The sequence below is a fragment of the Dipodomys merriami genome, unplaced genomic scaffold, assembly GCF_024711535.1.
Source record: "Dipodomys merriami isolate MVZ:Mamm:240054 unplaced genomic scaffold, mDipMer1.0.p SCAF_9, whole genome shotgun sequence".
Classification (NCBI taxonomy): Eukaryota; Metazoa; Chordata; class Mammalia; order Rodentia; family Heteromyidae; genus Dipodomys; species Dipodomys merriami.
The window spans coordinates 43946141-43970424 of NW_027206512.1; the positions used below are offsets into that span (position 1 = coordinate 43946141).

The following is a 24284-nucleotide window of genomic DNA, read 5'->3' on the forward strand; positions in this document are numbered from 1 at the left end:
ATAGGAAATTATCAAGGCTGTCAGACGACAGGAAAGCCAACTAGAAGCACACGTATCTATCCTGACATATATAAGGTCGAATATGACCTGCAGGCTGGCCTTCCCAACCCTGGAGAGCTTTGGGTCTGTGAGCAATGTGTTCTGTTTTGTTTTTATTATGAAGTTTCACTTGTAGCTCCGGGTACCTTGCTTCACCACACCCTGCCTTATTTTTTGTTGTTAGTTTCTCTTCTGAGAAAGAGATCTTGGTAAGTGAGAAGGCTTTGGTAGAATGTTTCAACAAAAAAGGAAGTAACTGCTAATGATAGTATAGAAAATAGGTAACCTTTCTTTGGAATGTTTGCAAAATTATTTTAAGTTTTGTTTTGTTTTGTGTTGTTAATGTCATTTGAATTGTACGAGTGGAGTGTGTTTATGGCAGATACAAAACAGTTTTTGCAGGATTGTTAGGTAAAAACCTGGCATTTATGTCCTCTGGCTTTTCTGTGATGTTTTCTCTGGATTGTTGTCTGGATCATGTTTACAGCAGTTTAGATCACTCATATAGTTCATTTTTAATTGTAGGCAAGTATTTGATCTCTGTCACATAATGCTATCTTGTTTACTGGTCTATTTGTCACTAACTCATAGGCTTTTTTAAAGGTGGAATTATATTACTCCTATTTAAGGGTATATTCTCAGCATCTAGTAAGGCACAGGCCACAAGTTGTCTCTGAATAAATAAGTATTTATGAAATGGAGAAAGTATCTGACGAGTTCTCTGTAACTGGAAGTCCAGCTGAGTGCCAGTACTTGCCTTTCTTCAGGTCACTCACAGTAGTTCCTGCAAGTTTGATGTCTTGATTATGAACTCTTTCTGTACTAACTTCATTTACACTTTCTCCTGGTCTCTCCTTGCCTGTAGTTTTGACTTTTATAGGTTCCTTCCGCCATTAAGGGGGGTGGGGAGTTCTCTCTACTGTCCTTTTTTATTTGATATACTAATCAGAGAACTTTTTTTAATTTCTTTTTTTTTGGGGGGGGGAGATCTGGTCGTGGGGCCTGAACTCTAGGCCTGGGCGCTGTCCCTCAGCTCTTCTGCTCAAGGCTAGCGCTCTACCACTTGAGCCACAGCACCACTTCTGACTTTTTTCTTTTTTTTTTTTTATGTGGTGCTGAGGAATCGTACCCAGAGCCTCAGGCATGCAAGGCAAGCGCTCTACCACTGAGCCACCTTCCCAGCCCTAATCAGAGAACTTTTATCTACTATCTCTTTTCTTTCCTCTAAAAAATGGTGAACTCTTGAATTCTATATTTTTATCTTCCTTTTGTCCTTACCCTTAAAAAAACCTGAGAGTTTCACTGTGGGTGGTTCATTAAAAACACACCCTAGAAATTGCTAGAGGAGTGCCCAAAGAGGAGCCATGCTGTCTGTGGCAGGGTATTGTTTAACTTGCAACTCTTCAATATAGTGTTGAATTTCAGTTTCTCCAGAGGCAGACACTGATCCGGGAGGGAAGCAATACAAAGGGTTCTCATTTATGAAATCTAATTATCTACCTCTATTGTAAATTCTTCCTGTTTATATATCTTTTGTGGGGGGTGGGTAACTGGGGCTTGAACTCAAGGGTCTGAGTGCTGTCCCTATGTTCTTTTTTTTTTTTTTTGCTTAAGGCTAGCACTCTACCACTGGAGACACACCTCTACGTCTAGCTTTTTGGTGGCTATTGGAGATAATTGTTACATGGGCTTTCCTTCCCAGGCTGGCTTCAAACCAGGATCCTCAGATCTCAGCCTCTAGATTAACTAGAATACAGGCATGAGCCACTGGTGGCCACTAATATATGTTTTAATATGCCAAACAACAAAATACATTTTAATGTAAAATATTTTTACATTAGCTATATTTATAATCATCTCTTATGGTTAGGCACTGGTGGTTCATTACTATAATCCTAGTGACTAAGAAGGCTGAGATCTGAGGATTGTGGTTCACACATACATACAAACACACACACACACACACACACACACACACACACACACACACACACACACCTTACATTGTTTTAAGGTAATATTTAAGATGCGCAAAGATGTTTTAATTTAGAATTTTAGAAATTTTTGAGAGTAAAGGAGAGAAATTCATCTGTGATTCTGAGATAGCTACTAGTAGCATATGCTTGTTTTTTGTTTTTTTTCCCACACTCTCCTCCCTCCCCTGGCTTTGAGTCTTTCGGGTTCAAATCACAGTTTACAAAATTAGAGCTGTACATATACAGTTTGGCAGTTGTTTTATTCACTGAACATGATGCTGCAGATTTTTGCAAAGTGTAATATTTGAGACTATTTCCCATCGAGGCACCAGAACTGAGTTAACCATATGCTACAATAAACATTTCTGATATTTTGCAGCTTTTCACCATATCACAAGCAACCTCACAGTCATTTTTCTGTATTGTGTGCCTCTTATTATTTCTTTAGTAAATTCCTAAATGTGGAATTACTAAAATAAAAGGAGACATATTCCAAAGGAATTTACCTTAATTACCAAATTACCCTTTAGACTTGCAAGACCTTGTTTTAGTCCTTTATTTTTTATTCTACCTTTCACCTATCTATCTGTCACCTGTCTAATTTGCTGGTACTAGGGCTTGAACTCAGGGCCTTGAGCTCTTGCTTTTTTCTCCCCCTTCATAGTGAGTAGTACTTTACCACTTGAGTCAGGCCTCCAGCTTGGCTTTTTGCTGGTTCATTGGAGATTGAGTCTTATAGATCTTTTTTTCCCAGGCAGACTTTGTACTTCCATTCTCCAGGTCTTAGCCTCCCAAGTAGACAGGATTACAGATATGAATCACTGGTACCTGGCTGTGTATTCATTTTTTTTATTGTGTAGTTTGAGAGTTCTCCCTGTATTTTGGACACAAAGCCCTTAGTCAGATATGTGTTTTGTAACTATTTCCTCCCAGTTTGTGGCTTATCTTTTCTCTCTCTTAGCAGTATTGCTTACAAAGCAGAACATTTTAATGAAGTATAACTTAGCAGTTTTTTCTCTTTTGGATTGTATTTTTGATGTGGTACCAAAAACTTATCACCAGACCCAAAGTCCCCTTCATTTCCTCCTATGTTATCTTCTAGAAGTTTTACAATTTTGCATCTTACACTTACATCTGTGATCCATTTTGAGCTAATTTTGGGGAGAATTGTAAGGTCTATATTTAAATTTGTCTTCTCCTTTTCCTCTTCCCTCTCCTCTGCCTCCTTCTGAGCAGGTAGGTGTCTACTTGCTCTAACACAGTTTGGTAAACAGATGATACTTTCTGTGTTCAGTTGCCTTTACTCCTTTGTCAAAAGTCAGCTGACTATATTTTTGTGGGTTTATTTCTAAACTCTCTATTCTGGCCCATTGATCTATGTGTCTATTCCTTTGCCAATATCACACTGTCTTTACTATTGTATCTTTGGAGTAAATCATGATGTTGGATGGTTTAATTTTTTTGACTTTGTTATGTTTTTGTATGTGTATTTTCTAGTCCTGGGGATTGAATTCAGGGCTTGGATGCTGTTCCCGGTTCACAACTAGCACTCTGTCATTGGAACCACAGCTCTACTTCAGGCCTTTTGGTAGATAATTGGAGATAAGAGTCTCATGGACTTTTCCACCCAGACTGGCTTCAAACCTTGATCCTCAGATCTGAGTAGGTAGGATTACAGGTGTGTCAGCCACGGCATCTGGCTTGAATTGGTTCTTTTAATTATTTTTTCACTGACTGTGACAAGGAACTGCTTTCTCATTTTTATACTATAAGGTTTTTAAAAAATCAGGTATTTTGAATATTATAATGTGCTAACTATAGAAATCAGATTTGTTCCTGTCTTTTGGGTTTGTTATTGCTGTTCCTTGCAGGTTGTAGTTATTTATTGTAGTGACTTTTCTAGACTATTTTTATAAGGACTATGTATCATCGGTGATGCTGAATTCGTTATGACAACACAGCAGTCAGCTAGTGGTTTGCTATTTCTTTAACATTTGAAGCAAAAACAAAACCAAGCAAGATATCAGACAACAACTAAAATCCCCAAATTCCCAGTCTTTACAAATTGGTTGTATGTTGGAACACTTCTTCCAAGCTATTTGTAACTCTACCTTTATCTACATATTCTGCTTGCATAGAGCCTAAATTGTTCAACCAGGGCCAAAGGTTTAGACTTTTCCCATGCCTGATTTGAGCATGCGTCCATCTGGGGGCCTGTGTGTGGATGTCTAGACTCTGCTATACATGAGGCTTTCCAAAGCCCTTTTCTTCCATGAGACTTTATTCCTGGTCTCTTTCTTCCTTGGCATGTTGGTGTGTCTTCTGCTTAACCATTGTGTCAGCTCTTTCTCTGGGTGGCTGAGCCTAGTACATTTACTTTTAAATCTTTTAGATAAACATCACCTCCAGGCTGTAACAGCTTTGAGAAAGTTCTAAAATATACAGTGCTTGATAAGAAATGTACTCATTATCTTGCCCATGTAATTGTAACCCCTCTGTACAGTATGTTCACAATAAAAAAAAAGAAAAAAAGTTCTAAAATATATAAATGAAGGTAAGTCTCCCTCAGAAAACCACTAGACAGATCAAAATACATAAGCTACCAGCTGGGCGCTGGTGGCTCACGCCTGTAATCCTAGTGATTCAGGAGGCTGAGAGCTAAGGATCTCAGTTCAAAGCCAACCCAAGCATGAAAGTCCATGAAACTCTGATCTCCAATTAACCATGAAAACCGGAAATGGTGCTGTGGCCCAAGTGGTAGAGCTCTAGCCTTAAGCTGAAGAGCTCAGGCCCAGGCCCATGCCCAGAGTTCAAGCCCCATGACCAACCAAAAAAAAGATCTGCATTGTACCTTTTAAGATCAGCTGCTATGTAACAAGGAAATAAATGACATACAATTATGGGACAGTAATGACATTGACAATGAAGAAATCATTGAGACCTTACTAAATGGAAGCTTGAAAGCAAGCATTCATTGTAATGTTTTTTATATTTCTAGAACTTGGACTCAAAATGCTCTGAAGGACATTGGCATTCTTTTGGGAAACCACTGCATCATGACCCAAGACAAAGAACCTATCATCAGACAAGCTTATTGTCTTTATCTCACGACCTTGATTGTTGGAGTCTTCATCCAGTTCTCTGATGAAAGTGAATTTGCAGTGGACCTGTCAAAAACCGGCCTGACTCATGTTCCCAGAGACTTACCACCACATGTCCAAGTCTTAGATATGTCTCAGAACTTCCTTTTTGAGCTTCAGACCTCTGACTTCAGCTCCTTGTTAGGGTTGAAAGTTTTAAGGCTTTCCCATAATAGAATCCAGAGGCTTGATTTCAATGTGTTCAACTTTAACCGGCACTTGGAGTACTTAGATTTATCTCACAATCACCTGCAAAACATATCTTGCTATCCAGTGGTGAGCCTGAAACATTTAGACCTCTCCTTCAATGACTTCAGTGCCCTTCCTGTCTGTTTTGAATTTTCCAAGTTAATACAATTGGATTTCTTAGGACTGAGTGCTACAAAGTTCCAACAGTTTGATCTGCTACCAGTGGCTCACATATATCTAAATTACATTCTTCTGGATTTAGGAAAGTACTATGTGAAGGAAGATGAGACAGAGAATCTTCAAATTCTGAACACAAAAACACTTCACTTCATCTTTCCACCAAATAGTTTGTTCTCTATCCAAGTAAACATCCAAGTTAACACTTTGGGATACTTGCATCTGACAAATATTAACTTGAATAATGAAAACTGCCATGTTTTAATGAAATTTTTATTAGAACTTACTAGAGGTCCAACCTTAATAAACATTACCCTCAACAATGTGGAAACAACTTGGAAATGTTTAGTTAGTGTTTTTCAATTCCTTTGGTCCAAACCTGTGGAATATCTCAATATATACAATTTAACTATAGTTGAAAACATTAATGAAGAAGGTTTTACTTATTCAGAAACAAAGTTGAAGGCACTGAAAATAGAACATGTAACAAACAAGGTTTTTCTTTTCACAAAGACAGCATTATACAGCATGTTTGCTGAGATGAACATTATGATGTTGACCATATCACAAACAGCTTTTATTCATATGCTTTGTCCTCAGGCACCAAGCACATTTCAGTTTTTGAACTTTACCCAGAATGTGTTCACAGATAGTATTTTTCAAAATTGCTCCAATTTAGTGAGATTGGAGACATTTATTTTACAAAAGAATGGGTTAAAAAGTCTTTTCAAAGTGTCTCTCATGACTAAGGATATGCCATCTCTCAAAACACTGGATGTGAGCTGGAATTTGTTGGAATCGCATAGGTATGAAGAAGATTGCATTTGGGTTGAGAGTATAGTGGTCTTAAATCTGTCTTCAAATATACTCACTGACTCCGTTTTCAGGTGTCTGCCTCCCAAGGTCAAGGTGCTTGATCTTCACAATAACAGAATAACAAACATCCCCAAGGATGTCACCCATTTGGAAGCTTTGCAAGAACTCAACATCGCTTCTAATTTTTTAATTGACCTTCCTGGATGTGATCCCTTCAGCAGCCTCTCTGTGCTCATCATTAACCACAACTCAGTGTTCCACCCATCAGCTGATTTCTTCCAGAGCTGCCACAAGATTAGGTCAATAGATGCAGGAAACAACCCATTTCAATGTACATGTGAGTTAAGAGAATTTGTCAGAAACCTAGGCCAAGTATCAAGTGAAGTGCTAGAGGGCTGGCCTGATTCCTATATGTGTGACTATCCTGAAAGGCTTAAAGGGACCCCACTAAAGGACTTCCACATGTCCCCCTTATCCTGTAACACAGCTCTGCTCATTGTCACTATTGGGGCCACCATGCTGGTGTTGACTGCTTCAGTGACCTTCCTCTGCCTCTACTTGGATCTGCCGTGGTATCTCAGGATGTTGTGCCAGTGGACCCAGACCAGACTCAGGACTAGGAATGTTCCCATAGAGGACCTCCAAGGAACTTTCCAGTATCATGCTTTCATATCGTACAGTGAGCAGGATTCTGCCTGGGTAAAGAATGAGTTAGTTCCTTGTCTAGAAAAAGAAAATATACAGATTTGTCTCCATGAGAGAAACTTTGTTCCTGGCAAGAGCATTGTGGAGAATATCATCAATTGCATTGAGAAGAGTTACAAGTCCATCTTCGTCTTGTCTCCCAACTTTGTCCAGAGTGAGTGGTGCCATTATGAACTCTACTTTGCCCACCACAATCTCTTCCATGAAGGGTCTAATAATTTAATTCTGATCTTGCTGGAACCCATCCCACAGAACAGCATCCCCAGCAAGTATCACAAACTGCGGGCTCTCATGACACAGAGGACTTACCTGGAATGGCCCACAGAGAAGAGCAAACATGGACTTTTCTGGGCAAACATTAGAGCTGCTTTTAATATAGAATTAACACTCATTGCTGAAAAGAATGACATGAAAAATTAGAATTTTTGGGAAATTCAACCTAAGAAACTGTCATCACCTTGACTTGTGAGCACCATGACCTTCGATTATTACCTAGAGGTGTTTCTATTATCATTTAGATATCAAATGTCCTCAGAAGCTCATGTGCTGAAATAACAAGGGACAAGGTTAGTGGTAGTATTTAAAAGTGACTGTGTTATCAATGATTAATTCATTGGGGAGTCACAGCTTAATGGGCTATTTAGAGGGGAGGGCTTGTTAAAGGAACTAAATCACTGAGGGCATGTGTTTGAAGGGGATATCTTGTCTCAGGCCTCTCCCTCATTTTCATATTCTCTCTCTCTCTCACTTTCTCTCTCTCTATCTGCCTCCTGACCACTATGTGGTAAGCAGTCTCCTCCTTTGCCATATACTCCCATTTGCCACAGACCCAAAGCAATGGCCTCCAAACACACTTGTACTGAAACCATGAATGAAAATAAACCTTTTACCCTTGTTTATCTAAGGTGTCTTCTTACAGCAATACAAATCTGATGAACATAAGCTTCTTTGGAAAAGACTTAATTAAAGCCTTGATTTAACTGAACCACAGAACTAGGTTGAGAGGTGACAATGGTGCTCACATTGCCAGTTGGAGACCGCTCAGTCTCTTCTGGCCTAAAAGATATATTTTCACATTCACACACAGACTTTTTTTTTTTTTTTTTACTAAATGCTCAGTTTTTCAGGGAGAAGATCTCCCTCTTCTTTCCCAGGAGTCTATGTGTTTTCATGTAGCATGGGAAGGATCAAGTTCAGAATTGTAGACACTGGTGTGGGGAGCTCCTAAGGTTCCTCATTGGCCTATAGGTGAACTTTCTCATCCTGGCCAACTTTGGAGATTTAGGGGTTAAAAAAAAGCCAGGCAAAGATTTAAGAAAGCATTTTCTGACCAGTCACAGTGCTTTACACCTGTAATCTCACTAACTAGAGAGGTAGAGTTTAGGAAGAATATAGCTCCAGGCCAGCCCAAACAAAAGCTCAGTCAATAAAGCAGGCATAGTGGTGCATGTCTGTGATCCTAGCTACTCAAGAGGTTTAAAGTCTGAAGCCAATCCTAGTCAGAAAATGTAAGACTCCATTTTAAAAAAAAATCTTACCTGAGGGCTGGGAAGGTGGCTTAGTGGTAGAGTGCTTGCCTTGCATGCCTGAGGCCCTGGGTTCGACTCCTCAGCACCACATAAGCAAAAATTAAAAAAGCTGGAAGTGGTGCTGTGGCTCAAGTGGTAGAGCGCTAGCCTTGAGCTGAAGAGCTGAGGGATAGCGCCCAGACCGGACCCCCCCCCCCAAAAAAAAATCTTACCTGAAGCAAAAAAGGCTGAGGCCATGACCTAAGTGGTAGAGTACCTGCCTAGCAAATGCAAGGCCCTGAGTTCAAAACTTCCCCTCCAAAACAAAACAAAATAAAACAAAAAAGACACTTTTGCCCCATCAGTGTAATAGATTATTGTTGTTTTGACCTGACTACACAAATATGTAACTACCTTGTAATACAATACAAATACCTTGAATACAAATGGAAATGTAGCTGTAATCCTAGGCTGTTGTGGTGAAACACATGAGTACACCTGATTGCCAAGGTAACTCAGAGCCAAAATTATGTGAACTAGATATTGAATGGAATTATTCTGGTTGCCTTAGAAGTTTAGCTAATGCTCAAAGTTGACAGAAGCCAATAAATGCTCCCTCATTTCAAACAGAGGTACCAGACACAACCAGGCTGGATTTTGTGAACGAACACAAAAGGGAATAGTCCACAATCCCCGTTACCCATCTCCTGAAGGCTAGATTCAAAAGTGTGGTTAGAGGATCAGTAAGTGCAGGTTCTCCGTGCTGGGGAAGTGCTGTAGTTTCTTCCAATGGCACATGGAAGGGCTGTGAGCATAGTAGCAAAGGAGCCTGGGCCCTCACTCCCACGGAAGCTGGTGCCTGGCTCTGAACCATGATCCTCAGATTTCAGCCTCCTGGGTAGGTAGGATTACAGGTGTGAGCCACTGGTCCCTCAATCACTACCTCAAAGGCCCTAACTTCCAACATAGTCACATCCTAAATGACTGGGAATTGGGGCTTCAACATATAAATTAGGAGACGAGCACAGTGCAGTCTATAATGTTAAAATTGTGACAGAACACTAGTTGTCTCCAGTAACTATTATCCCCTCGTTTAGTATTAGATTAATTGATTTCTTTTCTCAAGGCACCTGACAAGACAGCTAGAGACTATATTTCCCAGCCTGCCTTGTGGTTTGGTGTAGACATATGACTCACTTCTTAGTAATGGGATGTGGATGGAACCTGCATGCCACTCTGGGCCATGTCTCTAAGCAAGGTGAGGGTGGACTCCTTTTCCTCTTCTACTTTCCCATTGGATGAGAGATGAGAATCAGAGGAAAGAAACCTTTAGAACCTGGAGATGAAAAATCATATGTGAAGGATGGGTTCTGCATTCTCCTACTTTGTATTACCCAAGCCGGCCTCTCAACATTGTCTGGGCTGCTTACCTCTGTGTTTGAAAGTGAAACAAACCTCCACCTTTTTAAGTCCCTCTCCTACGGATTCCTTTGGTATAGTGTCTCAGTCAGTACTACGAGGCAGAGTAATGGTGTAGCATTCTGAGATGTCCTACCTGTGTCCACTTATTAGGAGGGAAGAGAGTACATGTTCTATTGTGTGACCTGAGCCAGAGCATTCATCATGTCAGGTACCAGATCTCTCGCCTTTCAGCTGGCCTCTTGCTCTTCCTTCTGCCTCACATGCTTTCCAAAGAGCAATCAGAATGACAGTTTCTAAGACATAAGTTGTCTTCAGCCCTTCACTATTTAAAACTCAATGACCTACCTTTGTAGTCAGAGCAAAAGTCAAACTCTTCCTTGCAGTCTATGATGCACCAGGATCTGTCTTCTCTTCTCATTCACTCTTACCCCACCCCCTTTCTCTCCTTGGTAATATGGCAGCTTCGGTTGCCTCTGGCTCATCCTCCAAGTGCACTGCACTGGGTCCTACCTGGATTACTCCACACCTACCTGGATTACTCCACACTTGATCCTCATACATCACAGTGGTCCCTACCTGGGGAGCCAGGTGCGGCCATTACTCACACCATTAAGTCTCCTTTCCCCAGTCCCTCTCCCATACATCTCTCCCATTAGCTTTTGTCACAGCACACCTCACATCTGAAATGATCTGTTTACTTATTATCAATTTCCCTCCACTAGAATGTCAGCTCCTAGAGAATGAGAACCTTTTCCATGTGTTCCCTGCCTCTCTCTGGGGCTGATTAGATACTGCATAGCCTGTCATGAACACACATAAAACCCTGGATGAGTAAGTACTCTTACTGGCCATGAGGCTGAGGTCCTGGATCTTCTGCCATATCTGTCTGCATAACCAGTGGGAGCTGGCGCTGGGTCCATGAGGAGCTGCTGGTTTGGTGAGCTGCTCCCTGCCCAGGCTGCCTGGTGAGCTGCTGTCCTTGGCCTTGGACACCTGGTGGTAGGCCGCATCATAGCAATGTCAACACTGAGGTCTCCATGTGACCTGACCCTGTGTGATCTCATCTTTATCCACAGCGTGATTACACTGGACTCTTTCCACGTTCAGTGAGATACTGTTTAACCTCTGGTGGTGTGAGGACTCAGCCGAGTGTGGCAGTAGAAAAAGAAAAAGCCTTTTTCAGAAGAGGGAAGAATATGAAAGAAATATCTTAGGAAATCAGTGGTGCAAAGAAAAGAAAAAGAGGCAAAGAGAACGGGCTGGAGGAATGTGACAGGCTAGGAAAGAGATATGGGTGGTGGTGAGGTAAACAGAGGCATGTGTGACTAAGTCACATGTTCATTCATAATTTATTTACATTTTTACTAATTTAATTAACTATTGTTTTTATTTTTTTTTTGGTGCTGGTACTGGGGCTTGAATGCAGGACCTTGTACTCTTGCTTGGTTTTTCTTTTTTGTATATTTTTATTTAAAAACCAATTATATTTCAATAAGACTTTTCTTTTCAACTAGTTGCTGACCACATCTAATTGCCAGCCTATGTTTACTGCCTTGCATTGGAAAAAAGTAATGCCTGGATATAGGAAAGGAGTAGATGGAGAAATTGAGAAATTGCTATTGAGAGAAGCATGGGGTTGTTTCCAGTATAAGTTATGAAACATTGTTTTGAATTAGCCCTTTTGGCTACTCTTAACTTCACTTAGACTTGCATGTCTTCACATAGCTGTGACAACTCTACCTTACACCTGTGCTGTCCACCATGGTAGCCTCTGGCTTTGTGTGATTACTGAACGCCCACTACACTTTAAAGACTTAGAATGTTTTAAAAGTAAAACATATCTCATAATGTTTTGTGTTCATTTCCTCTTGAAACAGTACTTTGGATACATTAATGTATCCAAAAATGTTACAGAATGTATTCTCTGAGAATTCATTTTCCATGGGAGGTGTGGTTGCATGGCTGCAAGCATATCCATGAGTGGGTGGGTGTCTGCTCAGGGATATCTGTTGGGCAAAGGAGAGAAAAGAAGATAAAGAGGGAAACTCAGAGCATCAGGACACTAGAAGTGTTTTGACTGATGCCTGCCTACTCCTCCATCCCAGGTATCCTCTCCAGACCCAGGCTCACAAGGCCCAGGATATGGGGTGGCAGCAGCTAAATTCATGCGACTCCAACCATGTGCTGAAGGAAAGAAATAGTGTGTAGGAGGGTGGGGGATTTTATTCTTTCATTTTCAGACATATATTTAAACAAATGCTGAGATGAGGAACAAAATCAGAGATTATTGTAGATTTTTAAAAAAGCACAAAATCCTTAAATTGGGGAACTGAAGCTTTCTGTGTGCAATAGAAAAGTTGACTATAAGTCAAACACTGGTGGCTCATGCCTATAATCTTAGCTATCCAGAAGGCTAAGATCTGAGTATTTTAGTTCAGAGCCAGCCTGGTTAGGGAAATCTGTAAGACATTTATCTCCAGTTAACCATGAAGAAGCCAGAAGTGGATCTGACACTCAAGTGTTACAGAACTGGTTTGAGCAGAAAAATCCAAGAGACAAACCCTAGGCCCTGAATTCAAGTGCCCATATTGGCATTAAAAAGAAAGAAGAAGAAGAAAGGGAGGAAGAGGAAAAAAGAGGAGGAAGAAGATAAAAGAGGAGAAGAAGAGAAAAACTGATAATAACAGAGAATTGGAGAGTTAGATCAAGTTTTGTCATCTCCTCATGCAATATCAGGTTGTGGAAAAGCACCAAAGAAGATAGTTGTCTTTCCTATGCTTTATCTGTCCACCTACCTTATTATTTTTATTGTTGTTGTTTTAAAGGTCTAAAGCCTAATGACTAAAACCAACCTACAGAAGATCCTAGGACCTTATCTAAGAAGAGAGTCTTTTTCATACCTGTAGTTATTTTTTAAAATACAGATTCTTGCTATGTAGACCTAGCTGGCCTCATATTCATGAGTCTTCTGCCCTGGCCTTCCAAGAGGTGGGATAACAGATATGCATTATCTCACTTGGGGGAAAAAAGAAAAGAAAATGTATGCTTTGAGGAAACTTGGCAAATATTGATAGGGAAAAATTTAATACCAAATCAGATCTGGAAACAAAGTAGTGAAAAAAGACATGAACAAAAAATTCATCAAGAAGTATAAAAATAAGGAAAAAAAAGTAGCACCCAGTCTAATATTTTCCTGTGAATTATTTTTCCTCTTTATGGGTGTATTTAGCAAAACTTTGACCCTTCTCCTTTCTACTCTTTATAAGAAGCTGGGCACTGGTGGCTCACATCTGTAATCCTAGCTGAGGCTGAGATCTTAGGATTGTGGCTCAAACTATCCCAGGCAGGAAAAGTCCATGAGAGCTTTATCTCTCCTTAATCACAAAATGCTGGAAGTGGATCTGTGGCTCAAGTGGTAGAGCTCAAGCTTTTAGCAAAATTGCTCAGGGACTGAGTTCAGGCCCAGAGTTCAAGCCCCATGACCAACACACAAAAAAGGAATAAAGCAAACAGAGAAAGTGGATTGATCAAAAGGCCAGAGGAAAAGCTAAATTACTGAAATACACGGGGCCCATTTATGAATGGGAGAAAATTGTCATTACTGTTTGGTGCAATTCCAGTGGCGTTCAGTAGGTGGCGCAATGCAGATTTTTCTCCCAACACTAACTTAGGTTACCACTGACATAAATACTGGAGGAGGTGCGTGACTGACTCTCTTACAGACTGCCTAACGGAACCGACAGGCAAGTTGTCTTGGTAAGCAACATCTTATTTTCTTCTACAAAAGAAAAGAATACTTTATCTAAGTTGTTGAGTACAGAAACCTCAAATTTTTCAATGAGTAAGTCCTGGAAGTTTTTCCTGGTGGGCTGTATTTCTGCTATATACTTACTATGTGGTTTAAACTACTATTGTTTATCAGCCACTAATTCTAATCAAAGCAGAGTGAAGTTTTTAGAAATTATTTGTTTGTTTGCTTTTCCCCTCCCTTCATGTATGATGACTATTTGTGTCACAGATGTTTTCTGGGTTTCTCACAGAGCTACTAATTGCTGTTTGCGGGGGACATTATTCTCCACTTCGCCCCTTCATTCATATGAAAATATTCAGGAACCCAGGACTTGTTCCAGTTCATGAGTTAGAGTTTAATCCCCATTGTGTGGTGAGATGGTAGAAATTCAATCTGACTATGGTGTTCAGAGCTGAGGCCCTACGAGGTAACTAGGGTCAGATAAAGTCACTAGGATGGAACTCCATGATTGAACGCTACTAGCTTTATAAGAAGCTGGGCACTGGTGGCTCACGCCTATAATCCTAGCTGAGGCTGAGATCTTAGGATTGTGGTTCAGAGCTATCCCAGGCAGGAAAAGTCCATGAGAGTTTTACCTCTCCTTAATCACAAAATGCTGGAAGTGGATCTGTGGCTCAAGTGGTAGAGCACAAGCTTTTAGCACAATTGCTCAGGGACTGAGTTCAGACCCAGAGTTCCAGCCCCATGACCAACACAAAAGGAAAAATGAAGAAAGCAAACAGAGAAAGACCTGTGTGTTCCTACCTCTTGCTGCGAGCCGCCCTGAGCTGTACTGGAACTCTTACAAAAAGACCATCATCAGATGCAGCCAGATACATGTCATCTCTTCTCTACCAAGCAGTTTGCTGAGGTATTTCACTCTGTTTACAAAAGCCAGATGGATAGAAGGGATCAATCTATTTCTTCTGCACTGTGGTGTAGCTCCTCTGTTTTGATGGGCCAGTTTATTTTAGCTTTTCCTCTAGCCTGTCCTCATCAGATATTCTTGCATGTTTTTTTCAGACCACTGAATCTGTTCAGGGAAGCTTGAAGTTAGATGAAATTATAAGTTTAAAAACTGTTTTCCAAGCCACATGCAATGTGTGCAGAAGATGTAAAAGTGAATGTCTCTTTATAACAGCAACAAAAAAAGGAAACCAAGCAGAGAGCCCTGAATTCATTCAGTCCTTTCAACCTGAAGTTAATAGTTGTTTTCATATAGAGATGACTTAATAAGTGTTTTCAGAGCTGAACTTAACAATGAGCTAGGTTGATAGTATAAATATGATCCATTAAGACCAGTCAGACCATGACTCTGTTCCCAGAAACTCTAAACAAAGACAATTGAAATGTACCAGTTCCTTGTGTCTAATCAGGGAAGCTAGAACTATCACCACAGTCCCCCAGATGGACAAGTGCACCTGAATTTATTCTTTCTATGTATTTATTTGTTTGTTTATTCTGAATTTAGTCTTTTAAATTTCAATATCTTTTTTCTGTTCAACTTTGTGAATAATCCTTTTATTAGGCAATCAAATAGTTTTGAGATTTTAATAAAGATGGATGTTAGTGATGATCTTTAAGACTGATTTAAAAAAATTATTTGGTTTGAGGAATAGAGACTCTGATTGTCATTGATTTTTAGCAAGTGTGGTATATAAGACTTACAAATCCTGCAAATACCTAAAAATTAATCGTGTGTGTGTGTGTGTGTGTGTGTGTGTGTGTGTGTGTGTGTGTGTGTGTGTATGCGCGTGCACATATGCATGCTGGGTCTAGGGCTTGAACTCCAGGCTTTGAAGAGCTGTCCCTTAGTTTTTTCACTGTAGGCTGGTGCTCTACCTCTTGAGCCACAGCTCTACTTCAAGCTCTTTGGTGGTCACTTGGAGATTGGAAAGTCTCACTGACATTTCTATCCAGACAGGCTTCAAATCGTGATCCTCAGATTTCAGCCTCCTTGGTAACTGAGATTACAGGTGTGAGTCACTGACACCCAGAAATCCTTTTTATTCCCCCTCTTTGAATGTATAGAAATGGAAATGGTTTTATAATCTGAGAACCTCAACTATGTGACTTTAAATAAAAGGACAAAATGGGGTCTGGGCATGTGAATGAATTAATATAGCAAGTTATAAAACTGAAGATGTACTATTTTCTCATGTTTAGGGACAGGCAGGATGAACGTTTTCATGGCAGTCATTGTTATTAGGAGAACAAGGATGGTTCTCTTCTTCTGGCTCTGGGTGGGCTGGGTGGGTGAGCACCAAGGTCCCTACCCAGCAGCCATCTGCTTTTGATCTCTGGGACCTGCTCCACATGGCATGCCTGACTATGCTGACCACCACTTCCTTGGAGTCTTGGGCTGGTCACAGATAAAAAAGCCTCTGATTTGGACTCTTTAACACAGAACTTTGGAGTCTGAGTAGTGAGCCCCACTTGAGTCTTAAGACCAACTACTTTTACTTTGACCCAGCTTGTAAGACTGGCTCAGGCCTAACTGGGTATTAGTTTGATTCTCATTATCTTGATCAGTTTGTTTCCATCTCAAGAACCATAGGCTGAGTACTTTATCGACAACAGGACTTTATTTTCACAGTTCTGAAGCCTGGACATCGAAAGTCACAGTGCCACTTTTAGTTCTGGGGAGAACCTCTTCTGGTTACCAACGGCCACCTTCTTCTATGCTCCCATGAAAGAGGCCAGAGAGCTCTGTGAGGTCCCTTCCATAAGAGCATGAATCCCACTCATGAGACCTCCACTCTTATGACCAAAGAACCTCTCCAAGGACCGCCTCCTAATGCCATCACATTGAAAGTGAAGATTTCAACATACAAGTTTTATTTGTTGGTTGTGGGGCTCGAGCTCAGGGCCTGGGCACTATCCCTCAGCCTCTTTGTGGTCAAGGCTAGCTTTCTATCACTTGAGCCACAGCATCACTTCTGGTTTTTTAGTGGTTAATTGGAGATAAGAGTCTCACGGGACTTTTCTGTCTAGACTGGCTTTGAACTCCGATCTTCAGATCTCAACCTCCTGAGTAGCTAGGATTAAAGGCATGAGCCACTGGCACCAGGCTTCAACATTCAATTTTTAGGAGGCACAAAAATTCAGTCCAGAGGCTACAATCCTTGATAAGAAATGTACTCACTATCTTGCCCATGTAATTGTAATCCCTCTGTACAATATTTTCACAATTAAAAAAAAAATCAGTCCATAGCACCTATTTGAATGTGCACTTGTGTAACTAGCTCTTTTGGGGAGTTGGAAAAGAATAGTTAAGAAATTTATGGATCTTTCAAAAATATTATCATAAAAGACTACATTTATATTTAGCATGATATTTGTATCATCTTTCTCTTTCCCTCCTTCCCTCCCTCTTTCCTCCTTCCTACCTTCAGTTCCTTTCTTTTTCTCTCCTTTCCTTCCTTACTTTTTTTTTACTGGACATTGAACTAAAGACCTCTGTATCATCTTTCTTGCTCAGAATATTCATGAATGCATTTGTTGGTGGAGACAATACTTTATCCAATGTTAGAAGAAGTCAGGATGATCAAGGCATCATTGAGCATTCCTACAAAAAGGTAAGTCTGAAAATTAGTCAGAATTGCATGTATAACTTGAAGAACTTTTGTAACACAGGGTTGTCTCTGGAAGAATTGAATCATTTAGATCAAACTATCCTTTGAGCTGGGGTAGGGGCATGTTAAGAGGAATGTGGCATGTGGCTGATATTGATGGCTTTATGCCTGAGGTTGTTCTGTGGATTTGGAATTAAGTTCCTTGAGAGAGCTATGGGCAACACCAGCTAAAAGTGCTGTGTGTGTGTGTGTGTGTGTGTGTGTGTGTGTGTGTGTGTGTGTGTGTGTGTGTGTGAAGTATATATTATTCCAACACAATGCCTTCATGTTTCATGTGCCAGTACAATAGTGATGACAGGATAATAGAATAGTGTAAGTTGATAACTAGAGTAATAGGCATAACCTAGAACAATATTTAACACTCCAGAGGGAAAAATACATACTTGGCGAATGAATGATACAAGGTATTGTAAATATGAGAGAGGAAGAAAAAACTTCCATCCTTAATCCTCCAGTACCCCCACTTCCTCATCACTTTTGAAATGGAACCCCAACTTCTTATAATTATCTACAAGGCCACATGTAATGTCCCTAACCCTTTTCATCTTCATTTATCCCATGCTAATACTTCCTCACGTTTCCAAAGATCAGCCAAGCTGAGTTCCATCTCAGGACTTTCATCCTTGGTTTTTCCATTGCTTCAAGTACTCATCTTTCTGTGGGTGTGACTCATTTACTTCATTCTTGCATCTATCCTAGTGCTTCAAGTACTCATCTTTCTGTGGGTGTGACTCATTTACTTCATTCTTGCATCTATCCTAGTGTCAGCTTCTCAAAAAGGTCTTGATTAATGAATCAACTAAAACCAACTACCACCCAGCACCGTCTCAGACCTACAATGACCTCAGCTTCATTTTTCTATGGGGTGCTGATTATTAAATGAAATTAAGTTTAATCCCTCATGAACAAGACTTTGTCTTGAGAAATAGGGCTTTGTCTTCTTCACTGCTCTGGGTGCAGATTCGAAAACATGTCCAGTAAATATTAATCATCATGGAGAAAGGAATAGATCTGCTCAAATACCTTTTATTGTGATGTAATTTTAGTTACCTTTTCAAATATGACCAAAGTTAGGCCCAGACTGTCAGGCTTTAGGCAAGGAAAGAAGACACAGCAGGAGGTAAAGGTGAATAAAAGAAAAGTTTATTGGGGTATGCTCCTAGGTCAGGATCTCCCTGGTCAGGATCAGAGAGGTCGCCCAGAGTCTGGTTGTAGCAGGGTTTATATGGCTGGGGTCAGCAGGAACTTTTAACATGTGACTTGTTTTGCAAGTTTGAGCGGTTTCAGGCCAGTGCCCCCAAAGAATGGTTGGGACAGGTGGTGAACAAGGAAGTGGCTTTTCTGGGCTGCCTCTGCCCTCCACCGGCCTGATATGTAGGTAATAATAGGTAATATGAGAATAATCCTAACCAGCCACATGGGAGAACTTTCCAGAAAATCATGGAAGCTATTTATATCAAAGAAGGACATACCAGTTGAGCCTAACCCTGAGTTCTAAATGAACTTTGGAGAGGGTGGTGATTGGAGGAAATTTCCAGAAGCCAGCTGTGTTAAATTTCTATAGTTTCTGTAAAGCATTGTTATAGACTTGGTAGCAAAAAAGCAACAGATGTTCACTTTCAAATAATGCTGGAGGGTCAAAGTCCTAAATCAAGATGAGAGCAGGGTTGCAGTCTCTCCAGGGCCTCCTTCAGTTACTGGTGTCCCTGGCCTGTGGCTATATCGCTCCAGCCCTGACTGCCTTCACATGGCCTTCCCACTGTATTTCTCTCCCCTCCTCTTTCATCTGTCAGTACTCTTTTTTATAGAGACACTTGTCATTAGATTCAAGGACTACTTGGGTAACCAAGAATGACTTCCTCATCTCAAGATCCCTAACTTTGTTGGGTATTGGTGGGCTGAGATCTGAGGGTTGTGGTTTGAAGCTAGTCCAAAAAGAAAAGTTCTTGAGGCTTCATCTCCAATTAACCAGTAAAACAGCTGGACTGCAAGCATGGGTCAAGTGTTAGAATACTAGCCATGAATGAAAAAGACAAGTGGATTCAAGTCTGGGAACACACACACACACACACACACACACACACACACACACACACACACACACACACACACACACACACACACACACACACACACACAGAGGAACACACACTGTGGTAGGGAGAAAATAGGAGAGAAGAGGAAGTAAGAGGAGAGCTGAGAAGAGGAGAGAGAAAGGAGGGAAAGAGGAAGATAGGATGGGAGGGGGCTGGGATTAGGATATAGTTAGGGGATAGACATATCTTTTGGGAAGAACCACACTTCAACCCATTATACCATTCATATTAAGAGCTGTTTGACTAGAGCTCACATAATCATCTTCCTGTCTGTCTATTTACCTAGTTTTAGGTTAAATAAACCTAAAGAATGTAGCCTTCATTTTCTGAGCCTCTAATAAGAAATGTTGATTTCAGCCATGCCCAGTTTAATATAATCATTAAATGTAGATTTCTCTCCTAGGATTTGTATCAGTGTCAAGATGCGCTGAAGAACAGCAACCACCTCAGGAAGGCCTAGTGTTCCAAAATGTCTACAGTGAAGCCTGGCATCTTCTATTGTGTCATTATCTTTGTCTTAATACTTCTCAAGATGCAAATATCTGATGAAAGTGAATTTAGAGTTGACAGGTCAAAAGCAGACCTTACTCATGTCCCCCAAGACTTACCTGTGAGAACAACAACGTTAGATATATCACAAAACAACATATCTGAGCTTCAGACTTCTGACTTCCAACCACTACCAAAGCTGAGGGCTTTGATAATATCTCACAATAGTATCCAGTATCTTGATATCAGAGTTTTCCAGTTCAACACAGAATTAGAGTACTTAGATTTGTCTCACAACAAGTTGAGGATGGTTTCTTGCCACCCCACAGTGAACTTCAAGCACTTAGATCTCTCATTTAATCCATTTGGTGCCCTTCCCATATGCAATGAGTTTGGCAATATGTCCCAACTAAAATTTCTGGGGTTGAGCGCTGCTCAGTTACAAAAGTCTAGTGTGCGACCAATTGCTTGCTTGAATATCAGTAAGGTTTTGCTGGTTTTAGGAGAAACTTATGGGGGAAAAGAAGACCCTGAGAGCCTTCAAGACTTCCATACAGAAAGTCTACATATAGTATTCCCCACTAAGAAGGAATTCTACTTCACTTTGGATGTGTCAGTCAGCATGGCAGTAAGTTTGGAACTCTCTAACATCAAATGTGTGGTAGATAATAATCAATGTTTTTATTTCCTAAGAGTCTTATCAAAACTTCAAAAGAATCCAAGCTTATCAAATCTCACCTTAAACAACATTGAAACAACTTGGGGTTCTTTCATTCAGATCCTGCAATCGGTTTGGCATACAACCATCAAGTATTTCTCAATTTCAAATGTGAAACTCCAGGGTCAGCTTGACAATAGAGAGTTTTATTATTCAGGCACATCCCTAAAGGCTTTGTCTGTACACCACGTTGTTAGTGAAGTGTTCAGTTTCCCACAAAGTAATATCTATAGAATCTTTGCTAATATGAATATCCAAAGCCTCACCGTGTCTGATACACACATGATCCACATGCTTTGCCCACCCCAAACCAGTCCCTTTCTGCATTTGGATTTTTCCAATAATCTCTTGACAGATATGGTATTTGTGGATTGTGAGCACCTAATTAAGTTGGAAACACTTAGTTTACAAATGAATCAGTTAAAAGAACTTGCATATGTAATGAATATGACCAACAAGATGAAATCTTTACAACAGTTGGATATTAGCCAGAATTCTCTAAGGTATGATGAAGATGTAACTGCTTGTTCTTGGACTAAAACTTTATTAATTTTAAATATGTCTTCCAATATACTCACTGACTCTGTTTTCAGATGTCTGCCTCCCAAGGTCAAGGTGCTTGATCTTCACAATAACAGAATAACAAACATCCCCAAGGATGTCACCCATTTGGAAGCTTTGCAAGAACTCAACATCGCTTTCAATTCTTTAACTGACCTTCCTGGATGTGGTTCCTTCAGCAGCCTCTCTGTGCTCATCATTAACCACAACTCAGTGTTCCACCCATCAGCTGATTTCTTCCAGAGCTGCCACAAGATTAGGTCAATAGATGCAGGAAACAACCCATTTCAATGTACATGTGAGTTAAGAGAATTTGTCAGAAACCTAGGCCAAGTATCAAGTGAAGTGCTAGAGGGCTGGCCTGATTCCTATATGTGTGACTATCCTGAAAGGCTTAAAGGGACCCCACTAAAGGACTTCCACATGTCCCCCTTATCCTGTAACACAGCTCTGCTCATTGTCACTATTGGGGCCACCATGCTGGTGTTGACTGCTTCAGTGACCTTCCTCTGCCTCTACTTGGATCTGCCGTGGTATCTCAGGATGTTGTGCCAGTGGACCCAGACCAGACTCAGGACTAGGAATGTTCCCATAGAGGACCTCCAAGGAACGCTCCAGTTTCATGCCTTTATTTCATACAGTGGGCATGATTCTGCCTGGGTGAAGAGTGAATTGCTACCAAATCTAGAAAGAGAAGGTACAAGGATTTGTCTCCATGAGAGAAACTTTGTTCCTGGCAAGAGCATTGTGGAGAATATCATCAATTGTATTGAGAAGAGTTACAAGTCCATCTTTGTCTTGTCTCCCAACTTTGTCCAGAGTGAGTGGTGCCATTATGAACTCTACTTTGCCCACCACAATCTCTTCCATGAAGGATCTAATAACTTAATTCTGATCTTGCTGGAACCCATCCCACACTACTCCATTCCTAGCAGCTACCACAAACTCAAAACTCTCATGACCCAGAGGACTTATTTGGAATGGCCCAAGGAGAATAGCAAACATGGATTGTTTTGGGCCAATCTAAGGGCATGCATTAATGTCAAGTTGATGGAACAAGGAAAAGAAATGAATTATACTTAGAACTAAAAATGTTGCTAAGTTTTGAAGTTACAATAATGAAGCTAGTTTGCATCAACATAAATCTAAAAACACTTTAAACTTTATGATACAGTTAATGTGTACGTTCAGACCCCAGTTTTACATGGTATGATATAATTTGAATTTAAACAATTTCACATATACAAGGGATTCATCTGTTTCACTGCTATAGCTAAATTCATTGACTTTATCATGAATTCAAGAGAAGCACTTTTTTTTTCAGTGATGTGTATTTCTGTTTGTAAGGGTCAATATTAGAGAACACCATGGCCTCTATATCTATATCTATATCTATATCTATGTATATCTATAGATGTTGCTCTCTCCCTCTCTCTCTATATATATATCTATATATCTATATATCTATATGTATGTATGTATATAGATAGATAGATAGATAGATGCCTATGATGGCTGATTTTCTTTTTTTTTCTTTTTCTTTTTTGCCAGTCCTGGGGCTTGAACTCAGGGCCGCACCGTCCCTGAGCTTCTTTTGCTCAAGGCTAGCACTCTACCACTTGAGCCACAGCACCACTTCTGGCTTTTTCTGTTTATGTGGTACTGAGGAATCGAACCCAAGGTGTATGCCTGCTACGCAAGCACTCTACCACTAAGCCACATTCCCAGCCCTGGTGGCTGATTTTCTACAGCAGATTTCCATAGCTATCAATTCCCTCTGAACTTCTATTCAGAATTTTGTTTCTAAATGTTGAAGGATACTCACTAATGTTAGATTCCATTCCTAAAAAGCTATTTCCTAGACATGATGCTCATACACAGGATAATTCATAAGTGATGGAAACTTTTTAGAAGTAGCCCTTAACCAGTGTCCAAAACAGAATTAGTGGATAAATACTCCAACTTTCTCATTCTTTTTGCCAATACTGGACCTTGCACTCAGGTCCTCGTGTTCTTATTTGCCTTTTTGATGGTTAATTGGATGTAAAAGTTTCCTGGATTCGTCTGCTTGGGCTGGATCTGAACCACAATCCTCAGATCAGTCTTCTGAGTAACTAGGACTGTAAATGGGAGCCACTGGTGCTTATCTCAAATGTTTTACCCTTTTCTTTCTTTCTTTCTTATTTTTTTAAGATAAATATAGAATGTATTTTACCTTCTCCATGATTCCTAGTGGGATTAAATTCTTGTTGCCCTACATAGAAATGGACTGATAAAGTATTTTTCCTTGTCTTTTCTCCCTTTTACCCCTCATTTTCTGATTCCTCTATGGATATTGCCTGAAAACTCATTTCCAAAAAAAATATACTTGTGGTAAGTACCTTGGTTCATAGTTTGCTTCTAGGGAACCCAAATCAAGAGTATGTTTCATTTCAATCTAAATGGAAATCCTGAGTCTGATTTTTTTTTGTGGCCAATGATATTTTTCAAATTCTAGTTGTCTAAAGTGGCATACACCAATGCTGTTCTCCTTATTGCTTGGAAGGAGGAACATAGTTGAAATGTTATGTCTTCTTTCTGGGGAGCTATTGAAGAGAGCAAGAGCAGATCAGGTGTATTAGCTAGGCTGACCAAATACCTGAGAAGAGTAATTTAAAGGAGCAAAGATGTATTTAGGCTGGACACTGCCAAGGATTCCATCCATCATGGTAGGGAAGGTATGGTGGCAGTTCACATCATGGAGGCCGAGATACAGAAAGTGAATCCAGGAAGGGATGGAACTAGGGGCAGCCCCAAGGACATAACCCCAGTGACTTCCTTCCTCCAAAGTTCCCACCTGCTACTTTTGACTCAAAAGGTCATCATATTTTAAATTCATTAAGAGTTTGTGTCAGAGCCCATGTCACCTAATAGTCTGTGGGGAACACACAGAGCTAAGTGGCCTTTACTAGGCACTTCTTACTCCAAAATACTGACAATTAAGGCTAACTATTAAGCAAGGATTAGGCTATATCAGAGTTTTC

At 40.3% G+C, this 24284-nt stretch overlaps 2 protein-coding genes across 4 annotated transcripts; both read left to right on the top strand.

Moving 5' to 3' along the window:
* On the top strand, positions 1–7941 carry Tlr6 (toll like receptor 6). 2 transcript variants are annotated; one of them, XM_070012311.1, is made up of 2 exons: positions 1–123; positions 5014–7941. In XM_070012311.1, the coding sequence occupies exons 1-2, from the start codon at positions 83–85 to the stop codon at positions 7460–7462; spliced, it is 2490 nt and encodes an 829-aa protein (XP_069868412.1). In that variant the 5' UTR covers positions 1–82; the 3' UTR covers positions 7463–7941. The 2 variants fall into 2 exon arrangements, with proteins under 2 accessions (XP_069868412.1, XP_069868413.1); XM_070012312.1 differs by having other exon boundaries at positions 32–248.
* Positions 7942–13657: 5716 nt separating this feature from the next.
* On the top strand, positions 13658–23687 carry Tlr1 (toll like receptor 1). 2 transcript variants are annotated; one of them, XM_070012284.1, is made up of 4 exons: positions 13658–13728; positions 17244–17340; positions 19897–21203; positions 21294–23687. In XM_070012284.1, exons 3-4 carry the CDS (start codon positions 19963–19965, stop codon positions 22342–22344), a joined length of 2292 nt encoding a protein of 763 aa, XP_069868385.1. In that variant the 5' UTR covers positions 13658–13728; positions 17244–17340; positions 19897–19962; the 3' UTR covers positions 22345–23687. The 2 variants fall into 2 exon arrangements, with proteins under 2 accessions (XP_069868385.1, XP_069868384.1); XM_070012283.1 differs by having other exon boundaries at positions 19897–23687.
* Positions 23688–24284: the final 597 nt, after the last annotated feature.

Bases quoted from the DNA above. Each gene is read 5' to 3' on its own strand.
- Tlr6 (XM_070012311.1), top strand. From the start codon at position 83: ATGACCTGCAGGCTGGCCTTCCCAACCCTGGAGAGCTTTGG. The intron at 124-5,013 runs GTCTGTGAGCAA...TTATATTTCTAG, and splicing joins CCAACCCTGGAGAGCTTTGG to AACTTGGACTCAAAATGCTC.
- Tlr1 (XM_070012283.1), top strand. From the start codon at position 19,963: ATGTCTACAGTGAAGCCTGGCATCTTCTATTGTGTCATTATCTTTGTC.